This window comes from Diadema antillarum, unplaced genomic scaffold, assembly GCF_040938485.1.
Source record: "Diadema antillarum isolate AM-2024a unplaced genomic scaffold, OU_Dant_1.0 seq00000798_RagTag, whole genome shotgun sequence".
Lineage (NCBI taxonomy): Eukaryota > Metazoa > Echinodermata > Echinoidea > Diadematoida > Diadematidae > Diadema > Diadema antillarum.
The window spans coordinates 3,926,234-3,942,180 of NW_027271682.1; the positions used below are offsets into that span (position 1 = coordinate 3,926,234).

The 15,947-nt window shown below is 38.9% G+C and overlaps 2 protein-coding genes across 2 annotated transcripts in view; one reads left to right on the forward strand and one right to left on the reverse strand.

Moving 5' to 3' along the window:
- The window catches only part of LOC139739447 (large ribosomal subunit protein eL36-like), a 182,279-nt gene that overhangs the window by 34,057 nt on the left and 132,275 nt on the right, over positions 1 to 15,947 (reverse strand). The gene's annotated exons all lie outside the window — the stretch shown is intronic.
- Positions 3,228 to 14,367, forward strand: LOC139739443 (long-chain fatty acid transport protein 2-like). The gene is made up of 9 exons (XM_071650054.1): positions 3,228 to 4,049; positions 4,788 to 5,000; positions 5,737 to 5,898; positions 6,352 to 6,476; positions 6,908 to 7,108; positions 8,058 to 8,151; positions 9,830 to 10,028; positions 11,308 to 11,405; positions 11,896 to 14,367. Exons 1-9 carry the CDS (start codon positions 3,554 to 3,556, stop codon positions 12,195 to 12,197), a joined length of 1,890 nt encoding a protein of 629 aa, XP_071506155.1. The 5' UTR covers positions 3,228 to 3,553; the 3' UTR covers positions 12,198 to 14,367.

A 15,947-nucleotide genomic window follows, 5' to 3' on the forward strand; every position in this document is an offset into this window, starting at 1 on the left:
GAAATCTGAGTTCAGTTCACAAGATTGCAGATAACTTTGTGCCAATCGAGGCTCTCTTTGGACTTGGGTCTTGAGAAACTTGTTGCACACGATATACAGTAGGAGTCCAGTGGGCACATGTCTGAAAGAGGTGATCTGTATATTCGCTGGGTTAGATATTTATGCTCCAGACACAAGACTGTGACTGAAACAAGCTAAGAAGCTGTAATGATCCGGAGATTGTACCCTCGTGAGCCTGAGGAAAGATGTACCATAAGCAACTGCTGGAAAATGTTAAACATTGAAGAAATACACTAATGTATGCCCGGAAAGATATTTGACATGGAAGGACAAATAGCCCAAAGTTTTAGATTGTTTGTTCGTCCATAGTTTCATATGTCGCATCTATCCACATATTCATCTGTTCATATGTTCACACGCTCATCTGTTTTTCTGTTCATAAATATGTCACATACACGAATGTTCATCTGTTTATATGTTCATATGCTCATCTGATTTTCTGTTCATCTGCCCATATGTCGCGTCTGTCCATTTGTTCATCTGTTCATATTTTCATTTGTTTATGCTCCTCTGTTCCTCTGTTCATCTGTCCATATGTCGCATCTGTCCATGGTATGTTTATTTGTTCATATGATCATCTGTTTTTCTGTTCATCTGTCCATATGTCACATCTGTCCATGTGTTCATCTGTTCATTTGTTCATACGCTCATATGCTCATCTGTTTTTCTGTTCGTCTGTCCATATATCGCATCTGTCCATATGTTCATTTGTTCATATGCTCATGATATGTTCATATGCTCATGTTCATTTATGTCCATATGTCACATCTGTCCATATGTTCACTTGTTCATATGCTCATCTGTTTTTCTGTTCATACGTTAATCATATTATGTTCATATGTCCATGATAGGACCACTTTGGGTAACCCAAACAACTTTGGGATGATGCAATGTTGACTAGTATGGGGATGGGTGTACAGAGAAGAACCAAGGCCACAAAGTCACGAGTCACTCATGGTTGAATAAGAATTCAAGTTTTGAATTTTGCACAGCTGCCGCGTAATGTAATTTAAGTTAGCTTCAATCAAAGTTGGTCGAAGGAAAACAAGAAATCTGTTACAGCCGACAGTTTTTGAGATCAGGTTTTGAAATCAGGTAAGGTCATTGTAATGCTGAAACTCTGAGCTAGATACATATAAGGTCAGGGGTCAGAGACCAAGGCCAAATTTGAACTCTGAGATGTCACCGTGCTATAGAGAAACGTCAGACACGAACACTATTCAACTAATGGACGTAACCGTATACTGCGACGTGACTATGAATTAGCATGAACGTACTACTAAGTAGATGTTGCAACTTCCAAAAGGACAGAGGTCAAAAGGGAAAAACGAGGCATTTGGCAAACATGTCTATTAAAGTCAGCTTTTATGGAGGCAATCACTCACCATTACAGAGGACTCGTATGTCAAACCTGTCCCTTGCAATATCATGTCGATCTATGTCTCTGTTTCTGAATATATTTGCTTGTTTGTTTTGTGTTTTGAGGAAATATACCGAGACTGGATTACGGTGTTATTGTGAAATATGCATCTGTTGTCTTACAAGCCATTGCTGGGGTTTTCGTTTTTAATGTATGCGCTCACTGAGACTATGAACAAAGGAAGCAGTCTGAAATTTTGTGAAGAATCAAGGCCTGTGAATACAGCGTCAAGGTTCGAGAAGTTTTACTTCATTTTTACGAGAATGTATTGTGTTCATCTTCAGTTCACATTATATATCTGCAACATTGTACATAATATATTATGATAACTACTGAGAAGAAACCACCAGACTACGCGAGTAGACTGCGAATGTTGTACATGTATCCCGCAGGTAATTTGCATACTCTCCCAAATTAAAGATATCATTCCTTCGAAATAAAGATTTTAATGAAACTGAAACCATCCCTTGCTGTACATTACTTTCTGATAATCTATTCTGGTCAAATAACTTTTGTCCTCATGATTAGTGAGTGGTTAGAGTCATAATACAAAGCCAGTGAGCGATAAATGGATGAATGAAAGATTATTTAGGAATGTATTACCGACATTACATATCATTCTTGATGAGTTTGCGGACTTTTTTTTTCCGGAAGAGCAAGATAATAATTTACTTTGATGGGGGTTGGGTGTATGACAGAAGGAGAAAGACTTTTTTTTTCTTGTCTGAGTTTAAAGACTATAGTAGTATTCTTTTATCCTGTTATAGTCTGGATGCCAAAGTCAGATTTTGAGCCTCGCCTTGTTTTACTGTCTGCCCGATTTTTGTTTTGTTTTTTGTTTTTTGATGGTTTTTACTCTATTTCGAGGGTACTGAATCCGAATCTAGATGATGCAACTCTTGCATCATTGAGGGTTTTGAAATATTCAAAATGGCCACCAAAGTGGCCGCCATTAATCTGAAATTTGTATATTTTTTCTTATATGAATAGTGGAAAATGTAAACAAAAATAAAGTTTTACCTTATTTGGAGGATGGCGAATCCGACATTGGATCATGCAACTTTTGTATTCTTGAGCATTTTGAGATACACGTACATATTCAAAACAAGGTTCAGCCTCTGACACCCGCACTATCAGCATAGATATTTGATTGGTGTTGCGTGGTGTTTAACTTTAACTTTGAAAACTGATCGAGGGACCGCTTATCTTGGTGAACTTCAGCACCAATTGCGATGTTCTTGGTGTGTCTGTGGGTGCGTTTTTGTTTTGTTTGTTTGTTTGTGGGGGCGTACCCAGTGCAAGTGCGTATACCTGTTTCTAGCAGTGGTATGAGGTAAAGTGATGCAGACTAGTATAGTATGTATATGATAAAAGTTTATCTGCTCATACCTTTCATTCATGTTAAACTGCAGTTCTCTTTTTTTATAGAGCATTCCTCTAGTATCCATCAATGTCTCCGACCGTAGAAATCATTCAATGCTATATTTTTTTGTGTGTGATCATGTCCCCTGAGCTGACAGTACATTTCCATCTATGTATTATATATCTCTCTTTTTTACTTGTTTGCGTACGAGAATAGTACTACTTGAAGTGTTTACTGTGCGCTTACACCATGAAGACCGTTCAAAGTACAGACCCTTTTAGCTGAAGGAGACTAGATGAGAGTATGTGTACACTGTACGTGACAATGACAAAACCGGTGCACTAGTCCTATAGAGGAGTTTGGAGGAATTTATAAGAACAAGGATTTAGCTGGAGTCGAATTTTACGCTTTTACATTGAGCTAGTTGTCAAGTGACTGCCAACAGTCACAAGAGCGTTTATCGATATCGTAATCGTGTAAACGAAATACAAGAGTGACCTTTAGAATCTCATCTTTAGGCAGTCAGGGTTTCTGTTATTATTGACCCCGCTTCAGCCGATGGTAAAACACTGGTACCCCAGTGGTGCAAACGCGCAATTTGACTTCCATTGGTGGAGACGTACCTGATGTATTGTGTTGAGGAAGCTTGAACAGGAGTTTTATCTTTCAAGCACGTGTAGATCGCTAAAAACTAAGGACAGAACTCTAACATGGCGTCATCTTGGAGTGCCGGCCAGAGGGCCGCAGCCATCGCAGCCGTGTCCATCCCATCTGGATATGCCTGGCTTCGATGGAAGTACCCGACCTTATTGTCTGACGTGGAACAAATGCGCCGCATTATGAAGTTCTTTAAAACGCTTGAAAACCTTGATAAGGAGAGAATTTCCGTCCCTGAATTCTTCGAGAAGTACGCGAAGGAGACTCCCAACCATCCCTGCATCCTGTACCGAGAGGAATCGTACAGTTATGCCGACGTGTCCCGCAAGGCAAGCATGACGGCGCGGTGGATCAGCGGTTCGGACCCCAGCTTGAAGAAAGGTGACGCGGTGTGCGTCCTGCTACACAACGGGCCGACGTTTTTGTGGACGTGGTTGGGACTGTTGAAGCTGGGCGTCATTTCGAGCCTTATGAATTACAACCTCCGTGGAGCTACACTTCTGCACTGTATACGAACGAGCGAAGCCAAGAAACTCATCTTTGGTTCAGGTTTGCTGTTTTGAAAGTACTGTAATACTTGTAGCTCAGTCAAGTGATATGAGGCCAGTACCCATATCATAACCCTCCCCTTTCCAACAAAGAATGGCCAAACGTCACCAAAAACATTACATCTGCAACAAGACTGTTTAGCTACAGATCATCAGCTTTGATCATTTCGTTTGTTTGTTCACTCGTACAGTATGTTTTGCTAATTAGCAGCAATTTTTATAACTTAGTGCTGCTGTAAATGATCTGTCAGAGCCCAGATCTTGTAAGCCAAGAATCTATTGTGAGAGCCGAAGTTGCCGAAACATCAAACACAGACATGACATAGAGAAAAGCCAGTGTGTAAATGTTCAAACACACACTTCAGATATGGTAGTTTCTTGTTTACGTATCGCATCGATCCCCCGCTACCCCCCCCCCCCCCCCCCATCCACGAAGATGGACTTGCTATTCACACTTCTGCGTTTTCATTGATTGGATTTTTAGATATGTCTTTAACTTGAACTTACAGAAAGAAGTTCAGGGAGTGAATAATGTGAAAAGCTACCACCACAGAGGTTTCATTCTAGTCTTCGGCTACAGGACGCTCTACTCTGCCACAGTGTGGATTCGAAAAGTGCACACATGTACATGACTATTGTGTAGACACATTCACATTTACACACGAATCAGTAGACTGAGATCATAGCAATTCTGTGTCCCATCGTAATATTTCCATACTCTGATTTGTGTCGACCACAGAGTTTCTTTCCGCCGTGTGCGACATCTTACCCGATCTCCGCGACCTGGGCATCGACCTCTGGATGGTCAACGACACGGGCATAGAGGACATGTCGCCGCCGAACGATTTGGTAACCATGGATATCGACACCGTATCCGACGATCATTACCCTTCGGTCCGTATTGAGAATCTCACAGACGTGGCTTCGTACATCTTTACATCTGGAACAACGGGTACGAGGAGGAAATCAAGCTTAGAGGAGTTTGTCGACAGGAGCTCCTTTTGTTCCTTACAAAAAAAGTGAAACGATGTTAAGTGCATGCCAGGGTTAGTCAGAGGGAACTTTGATAACCACCATTGCTTGCCATTTGAGTCAACAATGACATTCAGGAAATTAAGTGATTCGACCGAGGGGCCTACTAGCTTGCAAGACTTTGTACCTTTCCTTTTTATCTTTAACTGAAGAATCATAGAACGTAGGTCGAGATCGTTTGGCAAAAGACGCTCAGAAGTGCACTATATAATACAGCTGGCAGGACGCTGGATTTATATCTAACAACCAATCCTGAATTTGGACATGTTGGCGTTGTTTCAGTTTGAGTCTTATATCCACTCACCTGGTGACACTTCGTTCATCCTAGGCTAAATTCAGCGGCAACCTTGCAAGTGCACTTGCTCTTATGGAGGACATATCAAGTTTTTCAACGTCATGTTAGGCCTACCTAATAAATAGTACTACTAACTACTGTTCACCAAATTCTTAATTAAATAATGAAAATGATGTATTCATTAATTTTTGTATTCAGTATTCATCATTAGTATTGTAAGAAATGTAATTTAATTTCATGTTTATTGTTCAAATCATTTTTATTATCATCATCACCATTGGTGTTGAATCTTTATCATAATGTTAACCTACTGAGGTATAACAATCGTGTGTTTGATTCAACCCCTCCCCCACAATACCAGGGATGCCAAAACCGGCTGTCATACCTCACTCGAAACTTGTGGGTGCGGGAATCTTTTACCATTTGTACAGCCATCTTTCAGCAGAGGATGTGTACTACATTTCACTCCCATTGTATCACTCCGCGGCGCTCCTCGTCGCTGTATGTGGCAGCTGGATGAAAGGTAACTTCCTTATCCTGTTCAACCTTTATTTAAAAAAAAAATAGAAAAAAAATGTATTTTCCCCTCCATCAAGCTGTCCATACTTGGCAGTATTACAGTGCTGTCTTTTTGACGGAAGAACCATACGTCCAAAAACAGTTTATGTAAGAACATTCATAGTGAAGATTTAGTATTTTATAGAATTGTTTGTATCTTTACACTTCATCGCATCTAAGCTACTCAGGTACCATCTCATATATCTAACGATGTAGGATATAGAATCTACTAATGTATATAGGGAATGGATAACATGAAGCTACAACTGTAACTCCATGGTTATAGATTTGATCCAAAGGGTTAACGAAGATCCTCACCTGTCATGAGGAGTGTTTTATACCTTCTGCTCCAAACAAAGATTTTCATGTAATAGTTTTGATTATAATTTCTCCCTCCTTTACTAAATGCACGATTCAGGTTCCACAATAGCTGTATCCCGGAAGTTTTCTGCCAGCCGATTCTGGGACGACGTACGGAAGTACAGGGTTACTATCTTCCAGTACATCGGCGAAATATGCCGCTACCTGCTGGCTCAACCACCGGTACGTTGCTATTGTATACGACAGCGGTAGATTTCTGTCTTAAGCTTCTGAAGACAACCCTGTTTACATTATTCTATAATTGTACAGCGAGTTGTTGAAATGGTCCGGGGGAAAAAGAAGGTGGGGAAGATGTCGAAGAAAATCATAAGAACAATGAAGTAATAGGGTATAATGAGAAGGAAAAATGAAGAAGGGGATAATGCATCAATATGAAATGCGGGAAATGGAATAGAGAAGACTGGTCGGTAGAAGAATGGAGTTGAAACAGATTTGACGAAGAATATTAAATCATTATCATCATTATTATTAAAGAATAATGTGAACTCAGGAATGATAAAGAATCAAACCCTATTTTGTGACCGATAATTGAAAATTTCTTTATCGTAACGCTTATGAAAAAAAAAAATGCATTAATGTTTTTCTACCCGCAGAAAGACAACGACGGGAAGTATGACAGACCGTTACGTGCAGCCGTCGGGAATGGTCTCCGCGTCGAGATCTGGAAAGAGTTTCAGACGAGATTTAAAATCGGCCAGATTTTTGAGTTCTACGGAGCTACGGAAGGCATATTCACTTTCGTCAACTTCGACGGACGTTTTGGGACCGTGGGAAAATATTCATGGATAATGAGGGTAAATCCTCGCACGGAATCGCACAGACGGATTTTCATAAGAATCATAAATTCGGGAAAACATGTCTTGTGAACGAAACTACTTAATTAGGAAGTTGGAAATTGAAAGTTCACTTTATCATTGTTCTCAAAAAAAAGAAAGAAAAAAAGATTTCGAGATTGCATTAATTGTCATTGTCATGTCAGGTATACAACAGTCACTGTTTCAACGATTGCGTTGAAGTCTGAAACTGATACTGCAAGAGCATTCACAAAAAAAAAAAAATAATAATAAGATCGATAATGGCTTGATATACTGGTCTTCTAAAGTCATCCAGAACGTTGATGCCACAAGAAAAGTATCATTTGAGTGGAGTTGTCATCCAATCACGCATGACTTCTTCTTCTTCCAGGTTAGCAACCGCAATTAACAAAGATAATTATTCTGTCACTTTTGTAGAGAGATTGGCGTGCACTTTGCAGAAATTTTGATAATTAGCTTTGGTTTTAATTGATAATTGCAAATAAGGGACTCAATTTCAATAAACTTAAAGAAAGTAATTAAAGAATACTATTATTTTTTTCATACTGGTATTTATTCTATTTACACAGTACTGTTACTTTGATAACACTGCTCTCCTGCAACTCTCATACCACATCGATATCCAATGAGGTTTCTTGAAATAACCATATAAATCAGATTAAATGATTCGGTTTTTTTCCTCCTGCATGTAGGCCTACGTTATCTTGACCTCAATTCAAATAAAGAATTCATTCATCTCAACAGAAAGGCTGTTTGGTATACTACTGTTTGCTTATTACCTCAGTGAAAGATTGTTCTTTTTCATGTCTTTATGTTTTTATCTGTTACATGGCAATGTTATGTATTAGATAACGTCGACGTGATAACATGTTGCCTTCCGTATTAATTACTCTCTGCACTGACACATGTGTTTTTATATTAACTATAGAGATTCTTCGACAACATTGAAATCGTCGAGTATGACTTTGCCAGCGGAGAACCAAAGCGAGACAAACATGGAATGTGTATTCGTGTACCCACAGGTATGTCATAATCCACGTAGCATTTTAACAAGGCATTCAGGCCAAGCGTTCGTTTAAACAACCAAAGGCAAATATGAAAAGATAGGCGGGTTTAAAGACTGACCAGACGACCGTTCTCATTCGTTGTTTTTTTATGCAATGCTCAGCCTTGAATCTAATAGGTCACTGCTACAAGACACTGGAGAAGAGAGCTTCCTTTTTTTGTATCATAAGCCCTCTAAGATCTGAATAGACAGTTGATAGAGATCATAATAACAGACTAAAGAGGAAAACTATAACTAGTCTGAAGGCACTAAATTGCCTAATATGTTGCACACTAACTCCAAACGGAACCAACCAATTCTTGATCTTGCGGCCAATCGGGAGCGATGCCCAAGTGTGGATTGAGTAAATGCAGCCATTTAATAGAACTCATCAGTTCAGTTCGAGGAAAATCAAGCAATCCGTTCGAAAGTTATGAATATATCACGTTTCGGTGCCGCCATCTGTGGATGAAAAAAGCGACAAAAAGTTCGTGACGTCACCGCGGGAGAACGATCTGAATGAAAATTTAAAGTGAATTAAACGTTTTTTCATCTCTCTAGCATAATTAAAGATCACTTGACTTATCACTTTCAGAAGACAGAGGGAATTATCATTTATCTTAACATTTTTGTCAGTGACTTTAACTTAAGTCAGGGCAAATGTACTTTTCATAAAATAATGAAACTGCATGGGAAACTATCTACATAATTTCTTTATCCTTGTCCGGCAGTGACGTCACGAACTGTTGTAGCAGGGATGGCGGCTCAGAAGTTTTAAAGATTCATAACTTTTGAATTACTTATCAGTTTTTCTGATGTGTGCTACTAATATTGCTGCATTCATTCAACCCACATGTCATTACCTCCGCCAAGGAAGGAGGTTATGTTTTCGTTACCGTTTGTTTGTTTGTTTGTCCTTGTGCAAAATAACTCAAAAAGTAGTTAACGGATTAGAATGAAACTTGCAGGAAAGGTTGAGAATGACACAAGTAACAAACGATTAATTTTTGGTAGTGATCCGAGAATTTTGGGGGAATTTATGAAGGATTTTTGATATTTTGGCAGGTAGTCGAGTCAATGAACTTGAGGGTTTATGAAGTTACAAAGGCTTCTAGATTGGGAAATCTGGCGACTTTCAGCACACAATGCTATATAAGTATGTATGGGTGGAAATCACTGATATCTCTATGATGGAAGCACAAGATCAGTGGTGGAAATGGGCTCCATACTTGGCGGAGGTGTGCGCTCTCAGAGTGCTTTTCTAGTTATATTGTGTATATCATTCCCCTTTAACTGAAGAAAAAACAAATCTTGTGCGTGGTCGTTCCAACTACAGTAGAGGAGACATTAGTCGAAACTCCTTCCACCTTATTCGAGCAAACTGTCAGATGGGAACTACTTCGTTTCGCGTAAGCCACGAAGAGGGGCCTTATGTCAAACAGAAAACGGATAAATCCTTTTGAGAACTTAGTCGCTCTGATAACCGACCTGTTCAGATTCCGAGCAGAAATCTAAAGGCAGGCCGCCATAATCCAAAAAAGCGCATTGTTAACTCATCCGTCCTTCATTGGAATAAAACTTCTTTATACAATAATTTATTAGGCCTATGTAATAATGGATCGTGGTCTCCCAATTGTTTTACATAACGAATAAAGGGGAGCCTGGACTGCTGCTGATGAAGATGCTTGGCAAGATACAGTTCGCCGGCTACAAGGGCAAGCGTGAGATGTCCGAGAAAAAGATCGTAAGAAACGTAAAGGTGCCAGATGACATGTATTTCAACTCTGGTGACGTCATGCGAATCGACAGTGAAGGTTACGTCTACTTCCTCGACAGAGTCGGAGACACTTTCAGGTGGGAAGATAAGATTTTCGCGACGCGGACGTTCAGAGGAAAACAACAACAACAACAAAACTTCTGCGCTTGCGCAAAATCGCTTATCAAAATCGATCTGTTTATTAGTAAGTCCTAAATCTCGCTCTATCCGAGTTTTTACTCCGCGTTCTGGGCTATGTTTTCTTTCGCTCAATATTCACGGCGGAGAGAGCTATTTACTGCACTGATCATAAATTATGGAGGCGTCATTTATTTCATAGGTTGGGCCCTTGCGCGATCTGAATCTTCTTTGCAACACGACGCAGGGAGAGAATGGCCAACGCAATCGTCGTCTTAAACGCCCGCGTCGCAGATCTAGTACTCCATTCCATAGACATTAAGATTTTTATCTCATAGGTCACTCATCATAAGCAGTAAGCAGAGATTGTTGCTTCAGACTACCCGCCGAAATGTATCTGATCGCAGTCTGATGAAGCCGACTTGGTTGGTCGAGCCTCAGATGGGTGTCGGACATAATATCGCGCGTGATCTTCGTCGGTCGATCTGTCTTATCGGATCTACGCTCGACATGTCTGACGCTGGCCTGGTTGTCGACCAACACGAGTCAGATTCATAGGACTGCGATCCGATACACTCCGGTGGGTGGCCGGAAGCGATAAACTTAGCCCCCGATGAGTGGCCGATGAGAGATAATCTCTGTGGAATGGAGGTATAAAGCTCCCAATGGAATTGACGGGTTTGTAAATATGTAAATAAGTTAGATGATGATGTCATGGGGGGGGGGGGTGGGTTCATGTTTAATTATGCCCCAGTCTCAAATCGTAGAATATCTGACTGATCACTATTTTGAAGCTATTTAGGCAGGTATAGCATTAAGTTTTATACTCTTGAAGCAGATCTATGGCAAGATGTGAGGTGATAGCATCGTCAACTCGAACGTTTACATATTCATATTAACTATTGTTGATTGTTGATGCAAATTGTTTTGCAGATACTAGTAGAACTTCGCAATTAAAAAAAATATAATCCCTAAGTTTCATGCGGTATTGATCAAATTTTCTCTGTTGTGCTTACAAAATTATATGCTTTCTTTTTCCTCCTTACTCTTTCTTATTGACTCCATCTTTCTTTTTCCAACTAATTTCAGCTGGTCCGAAATCAAGTATCTCACGCTTTCCTCGTCTTCATTTTTTTAAAAACATAACGGCTTCCTGCTGTAATGTCGAATGACACGTTTATATAAAAAAAAAAAAAACTTTCATTCTCCTGTGTGTGTGTTTCTGTCTTTATGTCCTAGATGGAAGGGAGAAAATGTGTCCACTTTTGAGGTATCGCACGTTCTTAGTTGTTTTCCTGTCATCGAGGAAGCTAACGTGTATGGCGTACATGTGCCAGGTATGTAGAAGGAAATAAGTATACAATCAACACACGAATCAACATCACGTTGTATTCTCAAACTTGCGATGAACATGGTGAAGGTACGAGTGTATTACGCTTTAAGTAGGGAGGAATGTGTGAAGTGGCTGGTTGAGCGTTGGAAATAATTATGTATCTTTAGTGTCTCGAATGCCGTAATGTGAAGTTTAGAGCTATAGGCTAACATGTAATCGCATGAACATGCGCAGTATCATACCTCAAACCGAGAGCACTCTTTCATTGCATGAGAAGGTTGACGAGGGCATACAACGCATTACCGAGCCAGCATAATGGGAACCTACAATGTTGGTTTTTGAAGACCTTTTTTTTTTAAATCCCTTTTTCATGTTTGTGACTGGGTAACTGACATCATGACGTGTAATTATCGTAGAGGGCAGTATGTAATGTCTGATATGATCTGCTGCAAATATCGAATCTGTCGTACTTTCAATATCTGCTTGTACAACAGGACACGATGGGAGAGCGGGTATGGCGGCGATTGTCGTTCGAGAGGGCGCCACCATTGACTACGGGGATCTCTATCGTCACGTGACTTCCTCGTTGCCGACCTACGCGCAGCCCAAGTTCCTGCGCATGGTGGGTGCGACGGATCTAACGTCCACATTCAAACACAAGAAGTCGGATCTCGTCAAGCGAGGATTCAACCCCGACTTCGAAGAGGTATTCATCGTCGAACCTTCCCAGGAGACGTACGTGCCCATCACACAGCGACACATTCAGGCACTGACAAGTGGCCAGTCAAAACTGTGAAGCGCGCCAGGAACACTACTGAAATGTTGTCAATCTCATGTGAACTTGAAACCACGTGGGCACCAACTGGATAATATTCCACGTAATGAACGTACTCTTTCTGAACTCTTTGCGATTTTATGTTATCAATATCACAAACTATCTACTGTATACGCTTGTGAGGAAACCTGTTACTACCTGAGAGGAGTATGCGTATCGCATCCGACAATGATGAAACCCTCAGAATACATCAACCTTAACAAGTTGAAATACTTGCCTAGCTTGTACAAGTTTAAATTGGGTATTGTTATCAAACAACTTACAGGATTTTTTGCTCAGTTGATTTGCTCCTTGACAGGAGTGGCGTATTCTTCATGAGCCTCATTCTCTGCTAGACACGGTTAGATAGAAGAAAACAACAACACATACGTCATTGTTTAGATACACCCTCGAAGTATTGAAAGTTACATTCCTCGCGCGAAATTTATGTGCAAAGATGTCATCATTGCAGGCAATGCTGTAATACGTAATTTTTATGCCACAGAACTTGATATCGTTATCAAAACTAGTCGCGAGAAGGTTGGAGCATTTACTTACATACAAAAGGACAATACATGTATCAGACCAATATTTTTTTAAAATTTCTTTCTTCATTTCACTGGAATGAAAAAAAAAAGTAAACTAGTATAAACCAAGAAGTGGAAAACATGAAAACAATCGAATAAACAAAAGCAAATTTATAGAATTTTGAAGTTTTTCATAATTTGTGTAAAACTATATTCCTGAACAGTATATATGAATATGCAAATGAGCGAGTTGATGATTTCGTAGTCTAGGTATTGCGGGGCATAATTTTTACATAAAAGTATTATCTTGACTTTCATTTTATCGTTGTTGTTATTGTTTTTACCTCAAATGTTTTGATATCTGAATGATCATCAGGGTAACGTTATTCAGCCAGGTGTTATTCAGACGAAAAATTAATTTTCAGTGTGTGTGGGTTTTTTTTTTTCTTTTGTACACGATCCTTTAAGAAAATGTGAGGGGATAACATAATGAACTCTGCTGAGCTACAGACATGAGAGAAGTATTCCCACCTCACATCTAGCTGGATGATTAAACCAAAAAAAAAAAAATACTCATATCATTGTTCGAACATTGTTTTGCAAAAAAGTGTCCTATCTTTCGTAGATTTCTAGATTTCTAGATTTCGTAACTTCCTTAACTTTCTTTTCATCCGAATTTGATTGAACAATCGATGCTGTGGTTGTAAGTTTTATCGACAGTCGTTTTTTGAATTAAGAAACTTTTGTCCAGAATTGTCCTTTTATCTTTAGCTGCGAATGCGAATTTGGATGATTTGTTCAAAGTTCTTAAGAGTCGTATATCTCAATAAGCTGGTAAGGTTAACAAAAACGATGGACTCGATACCGTAATAATGCCTGCATGACAAAGCGTCTTCTTATCTTCGATAATTAAAGTAGGATGTTAGCATCTGCAGACATGTCAGCAAATAACACTTAATTGTTATCGTATTCTGTGTAGCATGTTATCAACTCGTATTGCTTTATTCAGAATCATGAATATCACGCCAACTAAAACTGAAATTGAATCCAAACAGGGGTACGTGCTTTTTGTGGCCGTACTATCGCCCTCTTGGTCTACGTTCCCTTCCTTAATGTCTTATACTATATTATACTGCTTCAGTTGTGTCGTTGTCATGTTATTGTATCTTACAGGATTTGGGAGATCTGCAGAGAGAATGGTAGCCTTTTGCAAAGGCAACTCGCAATAATTTGTTGGCTTGCACACAGCGAGCGGAGCAAGCAACTCGCTGGGACTGTGCACGTCCACAAATTACTGTATTGCGAGCTGCCTTTGCAAAAGGCTAAGAGAATGGGGGCAACCATTCTGAAGGGAGTCCAAAGTGCCCTAAAGTTGTGCACCAATTTATCTTATGTTAATCATTGTAAACAATATACCATCCGTATATTTGCATTGTTCCATATTCTTCGGGAGGTTTCAGAAGGATAGTTCTATGATTAATAAATAACATGTAATACCAACTGACATATTGTACGATTGTATATAAGTTTCATTCCATCTTGAATTATATGACCAATATTGTAGTTTCCGTTTTCATTGAATTTGTTGCCTAAAGATTAAAAAGGAAATACAATGTAATATTACGCTTCCATCCAAACTGCTTCGTTATCGCTTTACTTGAGCATTTCATATAAACTTTTTTCTTCGTTCCTTTTTTTTTATTTTGCTTCCCTGTTTTATTCTAGCATTTCATTAATTTCTGTAATTTGTGATATTACGGTGCAATTTACAGAATGAAAATGTGCATAATAAATTCCATGCGTCTACAACATGCTGTTTCTGCTTTTCAGCTGGATGTGTACTTCCTCTATCATCATTATTACTACCAAGATACTACTACATACACTATACTATACTGCTGCTACTACAACTACTACTATACTACTACTTCTACTACTACTACTACTACTACTACTACTACTATACTTCTACAGCTAGTGCCGTTACTATGGTGTGCACTATCTTCACCCGAGATGCCCCTTACTCATTGCTATCATTACGTAACAGGCTAAGGGAAAATTTTACGCATGAGTGAACACATTGATATATATGTCCTCCAAGACACAAAAGCAAAAATTCCAAAAATTGGCATATTTTCATTCATTTCCAAATGCCCTTCAAGAGAGAAATGATTACTAAAGACCTTTTTAACACAATGAGAGTCATGAAATAGCAAAAATAAATTTTCGTCCCCTTATATTTGTTTGAAATAAGAAAATAACGAATCAAACTTCAAATGACACAGGGGGTTAGTCCCAAAGATGATTAAATGGACATAATTTCTTTATTTTATTCTTTTGATTTATAAATTTAAGAATTCATGAGAAAAAAATCAAGAATAAAATATCATTTTCAATTTTCTTAATTTGAAATAACACTTGGAATTTCTACCATTTTTGTTAATGTTGCCCCATTAATGGCATTTGAATATGGAATGAACAGAAGATTTTTCCTTTTTCTCCATTTTATTCGCCACTTTTATCTTTATTCATTGTAGGAATCATAGGATGATTTCTGCAAATTAATTTGCATCGTTATCGTGTGAAATGCCTTTTTTTCTCATTGTTATGGAAAGCACATTCGAATCACAACTTGTCCAATTTTGCAATTTTTTCTTTTGTACTTTGGAAGAGAAAAACGTTAGTGTTCACTCTTGTATAAGATCTTGCCTCTTTTTTGATCTACCAGGTTGATAGCCAATTAAATTACCTTCAACCTGGTATATAAAACATTAATATTTAGACAAATTTTGTGAGAAAAATGAACCTGAAAAAATGTTTACTTTCTTTTTTTACTGAGTGCATATAGCATTCTTAGACTAATGGATTTGAACGCTCTCGACGTGCACTCTAGTTTGAAAGATGCAATTTACACTGCAAATGCTAAACTCCTTCACCGAAGTGTGACATTGAATGATCAAAAAAACGAAGATGAGTGACTATCTCCACGGCGCTATCTTTTTGCGCGATATGAATGACCCGATTATGTTTGCCTTGTTTACTTTAAAGGTAAAAACAAAGTTTCAATATGAATATACAACCCGCCCATTGTTCCTCTAACGATTGCAGACTTATACATAAGAAATGGTTGAAATAACGCTGCTATGACACGATTTCAGATGGGTAACGATAGAAATGCTCGACCTTACCCCTCCCCCCCCCCCCT

Bases quoted from the DNA above. Each gene is read 5' to 3' on its own strand.
- LOC139739443 (XM_071650054.1), top strand. From the start codon at position 3,554: ATGGCGTCATCTTGGAGTGCCGGCCAGAGGGCCGCAGCCATCGCAGCC. The intron at 6,477-6,907 runs GTACGTTGCTAT...TTCTACCCGCAG, and splicing joins ACCTGCTGGCTCAACCACCG to AAAGACAACGACGGGAAGTA. The intron at 11,406-11,895 runs GTATGTAGAAGG...CTTGTACAACAG, and splicing joins GTATGGCGTACATGTGCCAG to GACACGATGGGAGAGCGGGT.